Below are 18,796 nucleotides of genomic sequence, written 5' to 3' on the forward strand. Positions count from 1 at the left end.
CTCAAATGATTGACTATTCATTTCAACTCCTGTTACCCTTAGCAACGCAAAGTTAAACCAAAGCCCAGGTTGTAACTCTGTTGAATTAACGCCACGGCCTCCTCACCCACATTGCGGTCTGAATTCCGTGGTTAGGAAAATTTGCAGTAAGATACTTGCATAAATCAGCTCAACCAGCAAATCGTGAGACTGGGAGACACCGCAGAAATCAGCAAACCAAGTCCTCCGGTTGATAGTCGAAGAAACGGGAACGGCGGGGCTGGGTGCCGGCCTCACTCGGGGTCAGCTAGCCGGACAGTGACTCTTGGCTCTGTAGCCGCTGCCTCCGTGGGCCACACTCCCCAGCCCCGGTCATCGGAGAGCCGGGACACTGGGCGCCCTGTCCCCAGTTGTCGCCTTGGTCTCTCCGAAGACGTGTGTGTAGGAATACAATTCCCACTGGTTCTTTGATTATCCTTTCTGGCTCCAACTTTGCTCAGTTTGTCATAAGAACTAACAAATCGATGAGCCACATAAGTCAGTTCCCTTTCAAGAACCTAGAATAAGCTCAGTCATCCTGTACCACAGAAGCGACGTGCTGTCTCGGCGTTCAGATGAACTCAACTTCGCCTTTAGCAGGCCGGTCTCAGGAATAGACACCTACGGAAGAAACACGATTACACAGAGCCGCACCGTTATTCATCTAAAATATTCTTTGCTTGTTTTTCTTACCAGATATCTGTATGCCCTGGGACAGAAGGTTTGGAAAAGATGGAAAAAACGGTACTTCGTTCTCGTTCAGGTCAGTAAATTATTTTCGTGTTACAGAATCCATCCAACACAGCAGTTCTCAAACTTTTGTCTCGTGGGTTAGATCTACTGATTGATATTCACTGTGTTAGAAACTAAAACTTAAGACCTTTAAATATTTCATTTTAAAATAAAAGTACTAGGTTTTTTACATGCTAACACAAGCGACATTTTTGTGTAAAATAACTGTTTATAACTGTTTTCTGAACCAAACAATTTAGGGAAATGAGCGGCATTATTTTACACTTTTTCACATCTCTTTAATGTCTAGTTTAACAGAATGCAGCTGTATTTTCATATCAACTTTTGCATTCAATCTGTTGCAATATCAGATGAAATTTAGCCTCTGGAAAATTCCACTGTACACACATGAGAGAATAACTGTGAAAAAGGCAGATGATGCCTGAATATTATTATAAAAATAGTTTTGACCCTGCAGATTCCCTGAAACGATCTTAAAGTTCTCTAGGATGACAGGACCATACCTTGTGAAAAGCTGCGACATTCTGGTATTTTATAGATAAAGCATAATACTTAGAAGCTCCCGTGTTTTACAGATAAGCAATTTTTACGACCTATGCACATAATTAAATCTTTAAATTACCTGGACTGTGGATTTGATTGCAGTAGGGTTCTGCATATAGACCGATTACTGGGGTGGACATTCTGGTGGACTCTGTTTTGTTCTTTGTTTTTTAATCATGGGGGACGGTTGCTCATAGAATATACTCATCAAGTTAAACGTGCATAAGAGTGACCTTCTGAGTAGTAGTCGTTCATTCTATGATGAGTCCAAGCCATTTTATTCCCAATGGGTATATATGAAAAGAAAATCATCCTTGGTGCTCTCAACATAAAACAGTCTCTAAAATCTTATCAGTTCCTACGCATGCGTTGAGCAGACTTACGTGGCATCAGAATGACATGGTGAACGACGAGGTGGGAAACCTGTCAATAAGGCTCTCTGTCCATTGTTGGATGTGCCACCATTGCATGGTAACTTCATGAAAAGTGTGAAAATTCGGTCAAAAGCTTTACCTGCATAGCACACAGCCAGCCTGTCTGGTTAAAATGTAGCTTCATGTGATGAAAGCCAGGATTTGGTCAGCTAATTTAACCAAAGATACACCTACATGTATCTCTCCTCTGCCTCTCCCCTGATCACGTACTCTCTCTAAATAAATAAATATTAAAATAAAATAAAATAAATAAAAACGAGAGTCTCAAGACTTTTAAGCCCCCAAATAAATGATTAACCGTAGTACTTTTTTATTACTCCCACATTGCACACCCACATCGGCAATCTTGATACAAAGCCCAGGCATTTGCTTTGAGTGCGGGTCTCCTGTTTGAAGTTCTGGGTCGTGGTCTGTCCTCCAGAAACCAAACCCACGAGACCTCTCCTTGAGTTTCCAGGTTTAATTTTTTTACATTGGCACAAGAACTTAAATGCATTCATTTACTAAGCAGTTTTAACGCAGATCTTTCTGGGCATTTGATTTTATTCCTATTTATGTCTCCTCTATATCCTACAGATGTCTCACTCATCTATAACGTCACAACTTTGTATTAGCGACTAGTCTTTATCAGATCTTTTTAAAGCACTCAACTGATTTTTCACAGAAACAGTAGCTTTTTCATAGTCACACTTTGTGCATTACTCTGCAGATTTTTTCTTAATTCCATATTTTTAATAGCTGATGTTATTGGCACAAAACTGACTAGCTGACTCTTCACAAGCAGGGAGTCTTACATATTAGTCATTACATTTTTTTTTATTTTTAGGGTTTTTTTATACAGACTTTTATTTTTTTTTTAGTATTTTATTCCTGAGAGAAAGAGAGAGAGAGAGAGAGAGGCAGAGACCCAGGCAGAGGAAAAAGCAGGCTCCACGCGGGGAGCCTGACGCAGGACTCGATCCCGGGTCTCCAGGATCAGGCCCTGGGCTAAAGGCGGCGCTAAACCGCTGAGCCACCAGGGCTGCCTCAGACTTTTATTTTTTTAGAGCAGTTTTAGGTTCACAATAAAATTGAGAGGAAGGTACAGACATTTTTCCATATGCCCCCTGCCCCCACACATGCCACAGTCTCCCCATCATCAATGTCACTTGGTACGTGAGCCAACATTGAACATGATAGTCATCCAGCAAGTGCTGTTTATGTTAAGGTTCACTCTTGGTGCTGTGTGTTGTGTGTGCGCCAACAAATGTTTGATGGCCTTTGTCCATCGTTGAGGTGTCCTGCAGAGTATTTTCACTGCCCTAAAGATCCTGTTTCCTGCCTATTCTCCCTCATGGCAAAAACCTCATGGTGGTTTTTACCATCTCCGTAGTTTGACCTTTTCCAGGGTCGGAATCATACAGCACGTAGCCTTTTCACACTGGTTTCTTTCACTTAATAATATGCTTGTAAGTTTTCTCTATGTCTTTTCATAGCTCGATAGCTCATTTCTTCTTAGCACCGAATAATATTCCATTGTCTGGGTGAATCACAGTCTGTTCGTTCATTCACCCGTGGAAGGACATCTTGGCTGCTTCTAAGTTTTGGCAATTATGTATAAAGTCGCTATAATCACTCCTGGGCAACTTTTTATGGAGACATAAGTCTTCAGCTCCTTTGGGTAAATACCAGAGTGCAGTTGCTGGATCGTGTTCATTATGTTTTAAAGAATGAATCGGAGAGTGTTCGTTAGTCTAGAGACCTGGTTAAATGACGGGTTAAAAGAGTTCAACTATGTTCATTGTGTATATGAAAATGGACTCCATTAGAGCTGTCTGGAGAGATCAGGTGATCACCTCAAGCGTTTGGCCAGGCGAGGTTTGAGGTAATCCTCTGCTCCTTGCCTTATTTTCTGGCGTGGGATTACAGGAATCAAAAGTTATAGGACAAACTCGTATATGTTGATGATCACTCTGTAAAAGACTTTAGGAACGAAAGAATACTTTGAGATCATTAATTGAGATATCTTTGAGGAACATTAACCATGTCTCTGGGAAGCTAGAGCGTCCTCTTGGTAACAAAAGTAAGTTTAACATTTTAATTTTTTTTAAGGTTTTTATTTAGTTGAGAGAGAGAGAGCATGTAGGAGCTGGGGATGGGGCAGAGGAAGAGAATCTCAGGCGGACTCTCCGCTGAGCATGGACTGCAACTCAAGGCTCCGTCACAGGACCCTGAGACCATGACCTGAGCTGAAACCAAGAGTCAGATGCTTACCTGACTGCACCATCCAGGCGCCCTAAGTGTAACATTTTAAAGGGCACATTTTTAATTTAAACCCATAGGTAAAATTTAAAGGTGAGCTCATATGTTCCATAATTGAAATGCAGAAAAAATCACCACCAGACTATAATGAATTCAGATTTACTCTACCTGAGATACCATCTTGCCATCTAAAGTCACATTTAAGCATTATAATTTTGCACAAATATACGTAATACACGTGCACTCGTACAGAGAATTCCACGGCCAGACCTAGGGAGGTAAACATGCCAGTACTCTGGCAACTTTTTGAAGTTTTAAATACATTTAAATCTTCCTTTCAATTCCAAATGTAATGGGAAGACAAACTGAATGCACACACTTCAAAATCAAGATGGATGTGTATGGAGATTCAGTGCGAGTGACCCGTTGGGAGGAACTGGGTGGTTTTTATTAGTATTTTTAAAGAGCACTCTCATTCTGTTGGCACGCAGCTTGTAGGTTCATACCTGCGGGCTGCATTATTGAAAGGTGAAGGAGTCATTTTTCTAGGGAGGCCACTGTCCCCCTGCTGTGTCTGCTGCTGCCGTCGGCGGAATGGTGCTCTGGCGATAATGTGAATCTCATCACCACTTGTGAGTGGGTATTATATGAGTGATATAGCTGGAGATGTAGCCATCAGCTCAAGAATTTGTACTCATAAAAATTGATTGAGAGTCTGGTTTGGCCAGCTGCAAAGTCATTGTTCGAAGTGAACACTCGAATAGCTGCTGAGGTGAAAAGACCTTCATATAAACATTTAAAGCAGAGTCCAGAATGGGGAAATATTGATTAACGTGGGGTGCTTATTTAGCTTCTAAGTACGATCGTAAATGAGATTAGTTTGGTCCCCATTCAGTTTCTGAAGTCAGTGTAGTTACCATATTGAATAGATTCTTACATTTTGTAAGAGGCTGCCTTTTTTTTTTTTTAATGAAGATGGTAAATGTTAGTTTAAGCCAGATTGAAAGAACAATTGATTTTGAAGAATATGTTGGAAATCTTATCAAAATTAAACTCCAGTGTTTCTTATTCATTTTTCTTGTGCTTATTCAGCATTTTAGTATTAGATTTGGAGGATATCATGGTTGTAGAGTGCTTATAGCACTAATATATTTTTGTTTGTTATATAACGTGCAACCATTTAATAGCTTTGAAATTCTCGGATTTAATCAAACTGGATTATTTCGTGATTCTATAGTTTCTAGTGCCTATTCAAATGCTTCCACATGTTACATATTCTACAATAAAGTTAGATATTTCTGAAGCAATTCCCTGCTACAGTTATTGCTGTATCTTTTCTAATATTTACTAAGCAGTAGTAGCAGCCATTTGTGTGAAGCCCTTTTAACACATTATCTTATTTAATCCTCAGAATAAGGTATGTTTGAGGGATAGGTAATAAATACGATCCCTGTTGTACAGACGCAGTCGACGTACAAAGGGATTATTACCGGTATGTGGTGGAGTCAAGCATTCAAATCCAAATTTAATCTGCAAAGTAAGGAGGCTTTTATTTTCTCTGTCGTAACGCCGTGGCTAAATCGAGGCAAAACAAACACAGTTGATCTGAAGACCAACAGATACAGGGATGTAGGAATAATCACCGTGGATCATTAATTTCAGGAGGCACCAAAGAGTCTGACGACAAATGGCCAGTAAGTGAGAGCACAGAGCGTCTCACGCGCACGAGGGCCACTTACTGGGTGACATCACTGGAAACCGAAGTAGACATCGATGTTGTTTTGGCCCCGTATCAAAGTGTTCACTGCTTGTTGTCGACGTGTCAGAATCATGACTCGAAGTTGCTGCAAACAACAGCAGGCTATCAAGACGTAATGTTAATTACCCATGAGCTGAGTTGGCACAGGATGCGAACAGTCGGCCGTGTCACTGAGTGACGCGGAGCTGCTGCAGGCTTCCGAGCGCTCCCTGTGAGACGCCATCAGGAATCCGCCTTAGACGTGAAAGCAGTGGCTGCCCCAGCCTGTCGCCCTCAGAGATGCTCAGGGCGCGTGCAGAGCCCCCGCCGTGGGCTGCTGTCCCGTATGTGAGATACCGGTGATGCGTGGGGCTGTGTGGTCAGGGTGGAGCTTAGGCAGCGGCTGTGTCGGCCCAGAGCAACGTGGAGCGCAGAGACACTGTCAGACCAAGAAAGTCATGGACAGTGGCTCTCTAGCTGTATGTTTTATTTATTTATTTATTTATTTATTTTATTAGAGAGAGAGAGAAGCAGGCTCCATGCTGGGAGCCTGATGTGGGACTCGATCCCGGGTCTCCAGGATCACACCCGGGGCTGAGGGCGGCGCTAAACCGCTGAGCCACTAGGGCTGCCCGCTTTATGTTTTAAATTTATTTAAAGTTTACAAACCCAGGGCACGTTCAATGTAGGATAAAATCAAATCATACAGAATTATTTATGGAGAAAATGAAGAGCCGTCATCAACAACAGCCCTGCCTTACGCACAAGCATTGCCATCTTATTCCGTTCTCCTTCCCAAACGACCGTTGCCAGGGAACCATCGCCGGTAGGATGGCCTTCTCCACTTCTCTCAGCGTGTTTGTGCTCACGCATGTGCGCACACACCCTTCGCTTCTTAACGGGATCATCCCGTGTGTATGCTGTAGACGGTTTTGAGCCCCGTTAAAAATATTACAGATGAGGTGCCACGTCAGCACATAAAAATCCACTTTATTCTTTTGACTGAATCCTATACTATGGATTAACTGATGTAATAAATGCCCCTCGTTGTTGGACATTTAAGTTTTTCCTTTTCTTTAGTCAATAAGCGATGCTGGGGCGCCTGGGTGGCTCAGTCGGTGAAGCATCTGGCTCCTGATGGCGACCTCAGGCTTGGGACACGGAGCCCCGCGTCGGGCTCCGCGGTGAGTACACAGCCCGCTCACGATTCCTCCTCCCCCGCTGCCTCTCTCTCTCCCTCTCTTTGAAAAGACCAGCAGTGGTACAATCAATATACACAGTTATCAAGCTTTGTGTGCGTGTGGCAGTGTTCTTACAGAAACAACGGATAACTGGGCCAAAGGGCGTGGGTATCTATACCATGGAGGATTACGAAGCTTTAGGTGACTCAGGAGTGCTTAGCTACCAGAACTTTGGCCTGCTTTTTCATTTGTCATTTTTTTATAATTAATAAACAGTCCTCATGTGTCAAGTAGCATACATTATTTTATCTTTCAAGATGCACAGTTGCCATATGAAAGAAAATCGAAAGTCCTATTGGTTGTAGGGCTTATTTGAAGCAAAATGTTAGTGAACAAGAATTTTTTTAGTTTTTTACTTTTTTAAAGATGACTCTTGCTTTGTGATCATTGAGCTTTCCATAATGGAGAAAAACTGGTCATATTATTTTATACAGTTTACCCCTGAACATGAACCACCAATGCATTTACTTTTCAAAATAGTTCTAAAATGTGAGCTATCACATGACGGTTTACCTGTGTCTTAGGAGCTAAAATCACAAAACACAAGATGAAGTGAACATGGGGTGGATTTAGTAAGGAGACTCTCGTAAGGATCAGGCGGTGATCCCGATGCAAAAATGCCTCTTTTGTATTTACCCGGTATTCCCTTAAAATTCCTGTTGTTGTCGTCCTGTTTAAATTCCAGGGAAATGTCTGATTCCTCTTACTGTATAGCTCATTCCTACAAAAAAGTGCAAAGGACCTATGAATGAGAATTGCCCAGTATTGTGAAGTCAGAATTAAATATTGTGGGCTCAGGGTTTTTTTTTAGAAAATTGTTTTTCAAGTCTCAGTTTTTGCAAGCTGTCTGTGCGCTGACGCGTATGTATGTATTTATATGCACACACATCTCTGTCCGTGCTACATACAGAGTGCGCCTGCCACTTAGCAAAGACTCAGGAGGTATTTAAGTGAGTGAATATTATCTGCCCTTTACTTTGGGTTCCTGCTCAAACCTCTATATGGAACATAATATTGTCTTCTGTTTGTGCACACACGACAACACCTACGTGTCCTCTTTGACCTGTAGCCCAAACAGTGTCCCGCTTACATCCGTCCTCTGCAGTTCATGTGCCGCTGTCCTGGCTAGAACTACCCTCAGCTTCACACCGACTCCTACGGTGTCATCCTGCCATTCTCCCTGGAACCTACTGTTTGCATTGCCAAAATCATGTATTTGAGGCATAACCCAGGTCTCGCCATTTGCTGCTGAAGTCGTCCAGTGACTTCCCATTAGGCTTACAATTACCCCGCCGGCGACCTGGAGCAGGCCCTGCAGACCCGGGCCCGCGGCTTCCTGTTTGGTGTGTCCTCTCACACCGAGCAGCGCTCCGGCTTGCAGTGTTCTCCCTGGATTAATTACGGTGCCAAGAATTGGAGTTCAGTCTCTCAGTCACTGCCCTCCCTCTCCAAATGTACCCCAAATATATAATGCGGGTTTATTTTTTACGATATGATTTCTATGCAAATAGGCCTTTGCGATGAGTCCTGTGCTATTTGCACGTCTAATGGTTGTTGGGCTACTCGTCAGCCCGTCTATAGAAATTCTGAACATTCTCTTGCTTTCGCTTCCCCATGGCTGGCTCATTCTGCCAACCCATTTAAGTATCCAGTCAAATGTCATCTTAAATGGGCCTTTTCTGCCCACCCAATCTAAAGTATCTCTGTCCCAGCACCTTGTTTTATATTTTTCAGAGTATTTATTTCTAATCAAAATGATCTTTTTTATTTAGGTATTTTCCTATTAATTCTTTACCCTTCTAGAATATATGTCCCATGAAAATAAGGACCTTGTCTTTCTTATAATCTACTGTGAGTAGAAACTATTTGTTAAATATATGTGTGTTATCACTCTGAGCATTGTTTTTAAAAGACTGCCTTTCCCCTCTTTAGTTTCTACACCAATGGCTAAATTGTTTTTATGCCATTTGGTCAAGACAATGAATATATATTCCCCTCAAATCCATCATGATCTTGAAGATATAGTCCTTTTCCTTGATTAAATTAAGCTGTGGGATTTTTTTTAAAAATAACTCTAGCGGCACCTTTGGCCTCTACCAAGAGCGTTTCCAGCTAAGGATTTTTTAAGCCTTAATCTTTACTGAAATTAGATGGTGGCAGTTGCTAAGCTGCCAGCTGTTAACATGATCTCTGCAGTAGGAATACAACATGCAAACCTGAACGCTGTGGTCTCTGAAAACTCATAGTTAGCACTTACACGTGTGGACACAGACAGGTGTTGAACAGGTTGGCAATTGAAAATGAAGTGGGCGGGTTCCCAGACCAGATGCAGGTACCTCATGGGACCTCAGCAACTTAAGGGAAGGTGCCCCGTCAAAGGTAGTGATGCCAAAACCCGATTTAATGCTGTCCTCAGATTAAAGTCTGTTTTATCCCCCATTTCTCAATAAATCCATTCTTGATGGAGTTAAGAGTGGATTGGGTAAAGTATACTGAATGTTTATCATTGCTCTATCTTTCCACTGAAAGGATTTTCAATTGCAATGTAGTATATTATATAAGCTTTGTTCCATAATAGACATGGAAGCTTATAAGTGAAAACAAATACTAGGTCAGACCACCTGTTTCTGTCTAATTCCCTGTCATGTGGTGATGGGACAGTGTGGAGGCTGCAAAACCTTACCTTGGGGGCCCAGGGAGCTGGTCCCGTAGCTTCTCTGCCAGCAACATGGTTTAACCATTCGCGCCAACTGATACCCTGTTGCGGAGTGCAGCTCCTCCCGTTACCCTTAACTCGTTGGACACTGGCTAGCAAACCGGCAGCTACAAGGTGTTTGCACCATTCAGGAGCGTTCACTAGAATGTACGCTGCAGGTTCATTGTGGAGTTTGGCTCAGGAGTGTGATTGAACGTGACCTCGCAAAAGACGTGGGTAAAGTGAAAGCTCTTGGGAAGACTCAAGAAATCCAAAGAAGTGTAAAATACAGTACTTTTATGGAACTAGAACTAGGATCCAGTGAGTTAAAGGGTGGTATTCATGGTTAGTTGCTTCTGGAGCCAATGTATTAAAAAGCCAAGCTGTACTTTTTTCAGTTGTCTCCTGGGTCAGGTTTCCTAATTCTCAGTGATAGTTTTGTTAGTGGCAGGTGTTTTGTTACTCTTCCATCTGTACTCTTCATTAAAACCCTCAGCCCAGGTACGACTCATTCTGGGTCTGTGGAGGGACTTTTGAGGTTTTAAAAGATTAAATAAAACATTAAAAGAAGTACAAAATAAAGCAAATGTTTAATACATTGTCATTTAAGTCACCATGGCTGGGCAGCCCAGGTGGCTCAGCGGTTTAGCGATGCCTTTGGCCCAGGGCGTGACCGCGGGGTCCTGGGATCGAGTCCCATGGCAGGCTCCCCGCACGAGCCTGCATCTCCCTATGCCTCTCTCTGTCTCTCTTTGTCTCTCTCTCTCTCTCTCTCTCTCTCTCATGAATAAATATATAAAAAAATAATTAAATAGAATAAAATAAATCACCATAGCTTTAGAAAGTAGGTGATTCCTTTGAAGTTAAAGGGTTTTTTGTTTTGTTTTGATTTCTAAAATTTCTAAAAATCTTGAATTTGGTACTTAAAATTTTATGTATCATGTTAAAGCATTATTTAAAGCTAGCTAGAAATATAGTACTTAAAGCATAAAACAGTAGCCAGACTTGTATTCCAAGTTACATAAAGAAGCAACACTGATGTTAAGCATTTTACATTCCATATTAAAAAAAAAAAAAAGAAAGAAAGAAAGAAAGGAAAAAACAAGCCTTTTGACAGGTAATTTTGAAGATTAGACTTTAAATGGCAAGCAAATTTTTAGCATTTTAGGTGGGTTACACAGACTGTTACCCACAGTCTGGGTTCTTTAGTGCATGACCACATGAACATAATTAACGTAGAGATCTTTAGAGATGAATCTTTTTTTAAATTATTTTAAAAACGTATATTGAAGTATATAATCAAGATAATGTCCATTAGAATAAAAGAGATAATATCTAAAACTACATTTAGAGGCATCTCCACTTTCTCAGGTTCTTGTTCATTTACATATTCATTCAATGAATCTGTATTCTTAGTGGGAAAGAAACAACCTAAGGGAGAGAAAGAGAGAACCAAGTGAGGCTGGGACACAGAGGCCGAGACAGGAAAGCCCTCGGGTCGTCCACAGCAGAGGAGCGTAGGGCCAGGATCAGCGCAGGCCCTGAATCAGCCAGGTGCCTTCACTGTGCAGCAACAGAGCACATCTCCAGCCCCCAATGAAAGGGTTCTCGGAAGTCACAAAGGAAGAGAGGAGGATGGTTCCCTGACAGCTGGGTTTGGTTTGTTGGGAGACCAGCACGCTCGGCAGGCCGGAGCCAGGTACTCTACATCAGCCCCGTAGGGCATGTTATTGTTGTCTCTGATGGAAAATCAGACTGAGGCGTGTAAGAGTGCAAGTGATGTCCTGAGGTCATGTCAGAGCTGAGTTGGAAAGAGTAATTGAGGGGGAATCAAAGTGGGACTTCCACTTTGCAATGGGGGACTCCCGTTAAACCTGCTTATATCCCTTCCCTTCCATTTTAAGCACCTTAATATGATTATCTGCAGAGAGCCATTTTCTGGCCCAATTATCAAAAATATGCCCCCTTCAATACCATTCTCTTTTACTCTGTTTTCTTTTTCTTCAAAAACAATTCACACTGAAAGTTGCTTTAGATACGTCCTTATTTGTGGAGGCTTCTCCCTTCTGTGTGAGATTGATATTATTTTTCTAATTTTTTTTTTCTGACTCTGATGCTGGGGACATTGTTGTAATGCTCAGGACCTAGAAATATTCATTGTAGGTCCTCAATATTTGTTGAATGAATGAATGAATGAATGAATGAGGGAAAATACCCATAAACAAGGGAAGATAATGAAAATCATAAATATACATGAAACTAAAGTCAGTTATTCACTATTCTGACTAGTGAACAATGAAAGACCAGCTCCCAGATCTCTCAAAGATATCAAAGGACCAACTATATCTTTATAAAAGACCAGATTATAGTCAGATTAGTCTTAAAACTGTTTTGCTAATATGTCCCTTAAAATAAGTTTGTACAACTAACAGGTCATTGTAAACTTTGTTGGTGGTGGGTTTTTGTTTTTGTTTTTTTGAGAGAGAGCGAGCGAGCAAGGGGCGGGAGGTAGGGGCAGGCAGGCAGAAGGAGGAGACAGAGAATCTTAAGCAGGCTCCATGCCCAGCACAGAGCTCAACGCAGGGCTCGATCTCAGGACTCTGAGATCATGACCTGAGCCAAAATCAAGAGCCAGATGCTTAACCAAGCCACCCAGGTGCCCCAGGTCATTGTAAACTTTCCATTGTAAATTTAAGTAGTTGCCCATGGATGCAGGTCCTAAAATAAAACCATTAATCAATCAATTGTAAGCACAGATCTAAATGCCACTAAATAGGATCTAAATGCAGCTACCTGTAACCATTGAAAATTGTATTTTATTAGCTTTTTGTCCTTGAGTTCTTATTTCCCTGGCTCTTCTCCAAATGGGATTCTATTCTTAGGAAATAAGATCATGATTCAGAATCCTCTTTGAGTACTCTATCATGTTTCTCTGCAACTAAAAAGAAGTACATAAAGTTGGAATTAAAAAAAAAAAAATCCTATGAAGTCCTAACTGCCAATACCTAAGGATATGACCTTAGTTGGGAATTCTGTTCTACCTAGAATGAGGTCATACTAGGAAAGCATGGGCACCTGATTCAGTAGGACTGTATCCTTCTAAAGAAGAAGGTGTTTGGGAGCAGTCGTGCACACAGGGAGAACACCACGTGAAGATAAAGACCAAGACCGAGACGATGCTTCCACCAGCCAAGACATGCCCAAAAATGGTAGCACCACTGGGTGTGATGGGAGACACCAGGGATGGATCCTCCTCACAGCCCCCAGAAGGAACCAACCTTGATTTTAAACTCGTAGCTTCCAGAACGGGGGGGGGGGGGGGGGGGCGGCAAGGGGGCGGCAAATTTCTGTGTACGCCACATAGATCAAGAAACAAGCTTAGGCAGAGGACAGAGGTACCTTTTTATGTAACATAAAAAGTCACATAGGAAAGACAGCCCCTTTACCTAAAAGTGGCTTTGTCATTATGTCTTTTTATGCTCAACACCCAGATTTATTTCCCCTTCTCCCTCCATTTGAGCAAACCAGGTTAGTTAAACGACCTTGCTTGAATAAAAATGACGGCGAAAAGGAAAAAACAGACTCATAGAAACAAAAGGCTTCACATTAAAAGTTCTTTTATATTGATGTACATTTGCAGTTATGAGTAGCAGACAACTGATAAAAGCATATAAATAAGCGACAAAATTTTAAAAACAATTATTAAACGTAAAAAGTAAGTTTTATTGGCAAATGCCTCTCTTCATGAACTGGCTGTAGCTTCCCTTCCCAGTTTTTCTGTAAATGAGTATTTTTCTAAAATGAGAAAGAGTTTCAGACTGATTCCTTGTTTATAGCATTACGGAGAGAGGTGAGCATGGATAAGCCTGGCTCCCCTCGGAGCTGGGTGGAAACCGTCTTGTCACAGCACTGCTCACTTTCTCAACCGAGGTTTGGTCGTGTGTGTGGTTTTTCTAGGCTCCTAAGTTAGATGCCCCCAAACATGTAGTGAAATAGCATAAAAAAAATGTTTTTGAAATTCTATCATCTTCTAACTAGTTCCTTCTAGAATTTTGCCAAAAGCAAAAAATGTAAAAACCATCTAATAGTCAAATGCTTGGTTTTGCCTCCAGCCGTACAGAACCCCTCCCAGTGCACGGGGAAAACTCCTGTCCAAGCCTCACTCCATCAGTAACTGCTAGAAAATACAAGGTTAGGAGAGCTGTTCATTTCTACTTCCTCTCCAGCTCGAGACTGAAGAGGTATATCCTGTCAGTGCTCTAGTGGGAGATGAAGGGGGATCAACGAGGATTTTCTGTCGTTCAGCAGAGTCAGACCTTGAAAGATCAGTGTTGGTTCGAGGATAGACAAGAGGAGAGGTGGTGGGGCTTGGGGAGGAGGAGTAATGGAGACCCGCGAAGGGATTAGCTCATTAATGCCCATCTCGCTTCTTTTATAACAAAGGTGGACTCTACTGAATACGGTTGGTGAAAATGATGAAAATGAGAGTTGGCTGAGAGAGCTGACAAATAAGGCAGTAAAACCAAACCCGAACTGAGGTCCACATTTTAGGCAGTGACGTACAGGAGCAGCACTACACGGGATGAAGTCAGTAGCAGAAGACAAGAGAAGCTCTGAAAGTCTGAAAACCCTACCCACAGTGAAATATGAAGGAAAGAAAGAAAATGCCCAATAAGACAGAAAATCTGCTTATCTAAGTGGAGAGAGAAGAGAACACAGATAGAAGTAGTAATAAAAGCAAGAATGAAAGTAAAAAATAAAAGGGAACATTTTCTGATATTTAGAAAAAATTAGTCGGCAGATAAGCCGACTTCCACATTTCAGGAAATTCAGTGGGAAGAATCTTCAAACATTTCTTCTAAAATATTTTTTTCGATTAAAAATAAGTGTGTTGGGGCACCGGCTCAGGGGGTTCCGTGTCCTCCTCGGGCTCAGGTCTTGATCCTGGGGTCCTGGGATGGAGCCGCCCCCGACCCCCTGCTCGGAGGGGAGCCTGCTTCTCCCTCTCCTCTGACCCTCCCTCCACTTGTGCTCACTCTCTTGCTTTTGCTTGTTCTCGCTCTCAAAGTCTTATAAAATGTGTTACCTCCTACATCTTAGCACTCTACTACAGAAGTCAGTAGGGCTAGATCTACAGAGAATTGATGGGAAATTGTGTGACTTGAGAATTTAGTATGCATCTAAGATCTGTAGGTCACCTTCCTGAAAATATTTAAAGGGGAGCTCTTCTGGTATTTGAGATGAATGAATATAGTTTCTCAGAAATATGAAACTCAAAATATAAAAGAATTAAAGAGTAATGATAAAATTGAGCTAAATCTGTTGCTGTTCTAAAATATCTTGAGTCAAACGTACACATGAAAAATTATTCCCAAACAAGTTATAGACATATGAAGTAATTTTTTCTTTAAGATTTATTTTAGAGGGCGGGAGGGGAGGGGGCAGAGGGAAGGAGAATCCCAAGCAGACACCCCACTGAGCACAGAGCTCGACACTGGGCCCCATCTCAGGACCCTGAGGTCATGACCTGAGCCAAGATCAACAGTCAGATACTCAACTGACTGAACCACCCAGGTGCCCCATGAAGTAATTACAACAAAACGTGAAACCTAATTTCCATGTTTTGTCAAAGTTAATGGAGTGTTAAAAACAGGCTATACTTCTCAAGTTATATAAGAAACAGTAAAAAAATGATTTTTTTCCATTGGAGAAAATATGGGGTTAGCGCTCTCCTTGAAAAGTCTTAAGTACGTAGTATAGAATAAACATGGGATGTTGAGAAAACTTGAGTAAACCTAAAACAAAAGACAGCAATACATATTTTCTCACTACATATGTATTAAATGGATGTATTAGGAGTCGGATTCTCAGAATGGGATTAAACAAATCCATATGTCTGGTGATTTTAAGAGATATGCCACAAACAGCAAGAGTATGGAGGGAAAGTAGCATGACAATACTCAGACCAAGGAAAATTGAAGAGGGGTAGTAAACACATCAAAGGATTATAATTTAATATTAATTGAAGATATAATCAACAGTTACTAAAACATTTAGTTTGACTTTATACTAAACTTTAGTATAACTTTATGAACTTTTAGTATACCAAACTTTAGTATACGACTTTAGACTAAAACATTGAGTATGAATTTACTATAAGCATACAGTAATAAAACTATTACTGTAAAAATTACTATAAATGATCTATTGGATATGTGTCTGAGAGAAATAAAGGGATAATGCCTCAAATTACTTGCTGTTCAATTCACTTTTCTTTCTCTCCCAAGGTAGTCTTAATAGTCTTTGATTATAGATTCTTGCAGATAACTATATATCTTATAGCTATCTTATTTAATAACTTTGCCAGAAAGTGAGAGGTAATTGGCTTATTTGGGAAAGCAGTGTAAGTTTCAGAATGTGAATCATAAAATAACGTGGCATAGTAAAAGGAATACCTAACTAGGTTTGAGGAGACTTCTGTTCCTAGACGTACGTGATCATTTCCTCCTGGGTGACCTTGGGAAAGTCCGTTTCCTCCTCTGTGAGTTCTGGAGTTGAGATCATGACCTCAAGGGCCCCGAACCCTGATCCCTCAGTATCAGTATGTTCTAGAGAATAATCTTGTTTTCTTTCCATTGAAGCTTAGCTGTAAGTAACTCTCTGTGATTTCATGAGACTTGAGTCCTTTATATATCATAGTTTCCAGTTTCCCAACGTATTCTCTTAAGATCCTCACCACAAGTAACAATATTGTATTCATTAATTTTTACCGATTAAGTTAAGACAGTACCTTCAGAAAGTAAACCTGTAACGTGGAATCCAATACTGTCTATACTAGTACGTAATGTGTGTCTTAAGTATATGTAAGAATGAAATTAGACAGTTCATTAAGTTCCATTATAATTCCAAAACTGCTTATCATTTTTTCCTGATCAGTTTTCAATTTATAATACTTTCTAATGTCTTGGCTTTACCTTTTTCTCAAAGTAAAAACACAAAATATAGCAAGATCTCATTTATGTGAATCACGTGTTTTTGCGAAAGTGGGAATTTCTTTTTAATACAATGACTCCCTAATTACTTGCTTCCCAGTTAATTTTTGATTCGTTATTTCATTTTGTTTTTTTCTTAAAGTATCTCAGCATTGTAATGGGTTTCTTATGACTGTAATCACATCACAGCTACCAGTATACCTGAAAGAGTAAGACCTGGGTCCTCCATGGGTCCATCACATTCTGGATGCTTAAAATGGTCAGTTGGATAAAGGAATGAATTTAGTCTCATGTTTATTGTTTCCTGAACATTTTAGTTGGAGTGTTTGACATTTTTAAAAATCAAATACTATTTGTAAGTGGAGGAAGATTCATTAAAGGGTACAAGTTGGCAAACCTGGGAGTGCTAGACTGTTGGTATTATTTTTAAACTAGGAAAGTATGTGATCTGTACTATCAGGTAGATTTCCAAATGTGACTGAATATTTTATTGAATTGAGATAAATTTAATTTCATGGAGAAAATAAAAGGCGGGGACTATATGCCAGATACTGTGAGAGCCAGTGAGTCAAAAGCAAAGAGACAGCATACTAGTAAATGTAGTTAGAAATGTGTAAAGGGGACAATGTGTAAGGGTCCTGGAAAGAGGAGTAGGGTTTACCAGATTAGGAAATATGAATCATGCGATTTTAAAGGTGAAGGTGATATATTCCTGCTTGGGAGTTCAGGTGGAGAAATGAATAAAAGTAGGTGAGTTTTGTCGCAAAGCCTGTCTGGAGTACCAAACGCCGTGGTAGCTATAAATTCCAACTAATATTTGCGGGAGATTTTTGCAAGCCATGCAGGGAAGGCAGACCTTTCTGTGCTAGTCATCTCTCTCCCAGCAGATTCCAGATTATTCGTGTGGTGACGAGTAAGGAGACTTTCATTCAGCCAAGATTTTTAAGATTCTTCCAAATGAAAGAATGGAACAGGACACTTAGGAATTATTGGCTCAATATATTTTCTATTTTGTCAATAATTGGTGACAAAAGTATTACTTAGTCCCCTGAAGTCTAATAATTATAGTTTAATTATAAGACAAATCTGAACGTATTTTGGTTTCCTGTACTAACCACGTCATAGATTTTTTTTTTTCCTGGAATGTAGTGAAATGGGAAAATGAAAAGTTTTTCTCATATATATGGAAGTTAGACGTGTTATTCAGAATCTCCACAATAAAAGGAAAATTTAAATTAAAATAAATTAATTAAATTAAATTAGCCAAAGGATTTGAATTGGTGGTCTTGGCTAGCCCTAAAGATAATGCTAAGAATTCTTTTGTGGAAAACACCTAGAAATGCTGGGCAAGTTCTAGTGCACATCTTAACTGCAGAGCTGAACTGCAAGCAGGAAAACCTCAGGGACTAGCTAGGGAGGCTTGTGAGTGGACGTTGTCGCCTGTTGGGGCTGGAGTGGAGTATGCGGGGACAAGAGGTGTTGATGTTGGTATGTAGGGATTGTATTGTCCACTCAGAGAAAGAAAACATACCCTGAGGCATTCTCAAAGTGGGAATTTGGGTAAGAGATAGTCTCATGAAGAACTTGAAAGAATAAAGAACTTAAAAGAGCTAGATCTTGTGAAATGTGGACTAGAAAACAACCTGCCCCCAAGCTAGTAAATTAATATTTGACCTTAGGCTCTGGATATGGAGTAAAAATGACTCCTGAGAGTTTGTGACTATTAGACTGTACTCAGAGAATGTTGAAGTTCTAATTTATTTCATAACAAATATAAAGGAAATGCCCAAGTTAAGAAATTAACACAAAAAGTACTTCTGGATCGGTGATATATCTGAGGCATCTGACATTTTTTTTTTAAATTGTTTTTGGAGAGATGAACCTTTTACATAGGTTTTGTAAAACATCTACAGATGAAATGGTGCTGGATATGAGCTCGTGGTTAAAAATTAGAAAACAATAAACCAATTATTTACGCAACTAAGAATTTCAGTAATAATTGTCATATATGTAAACTGTGAAATAATTGCATTTATGGTGATGAAATTTATAAACTGGTTCAAAAGTATAAGAACAAAAGAGAGAACATAACACTATGAAAAATGAACAAGAGGGTTTGGAATGGGGCTATGTAGAGCTAC

At 40.5% G+C, this 18,796-nt stretch overlaps 1 protein-coding gene across 16 annotated transcripts in view; it reads left to right on the forward strand.

Moving 5' to 3' along the window:
- CADPS2 (calcium dependent secretion activator 2) overlaps window positions 1–18,796 on the forward strand; it is a 454,201-nt gene that overhangs the window by 293,984 nt on the left and 141,421 nt on the right. For all 16 annotated transcript variants that reach the window (XR_012010532.1, XM_072783288.1, XM_072783294.1 and 13 more), the window contains one exon: window positions 715–781. Coding sequence is in view for 15 of the 16 variants with exons in the window: in XM_072783288.1 (XP_072639389.1) it covers window positions 715–781 (67 nt within the window). In the remaining variant the exon portion in view is untranslated. The remainder of the gene's footprint in view (window positions 1–714; window positions 782–18,796) is intronic.

The sequence above is a fragment of the Canis lupus genome, chromosome 18, assembly GCF_048164855.1.
Source record: "Canis lupus baileyi chromosome 18, mCanLup2.hap1, whole genome shotgun sequence".
Classification (NCBI taxonomy): Eukaryota; Metazoa; Chordata; class Mammalia; order Carnivora; family Canidae; genus Canis; species Canis lupus.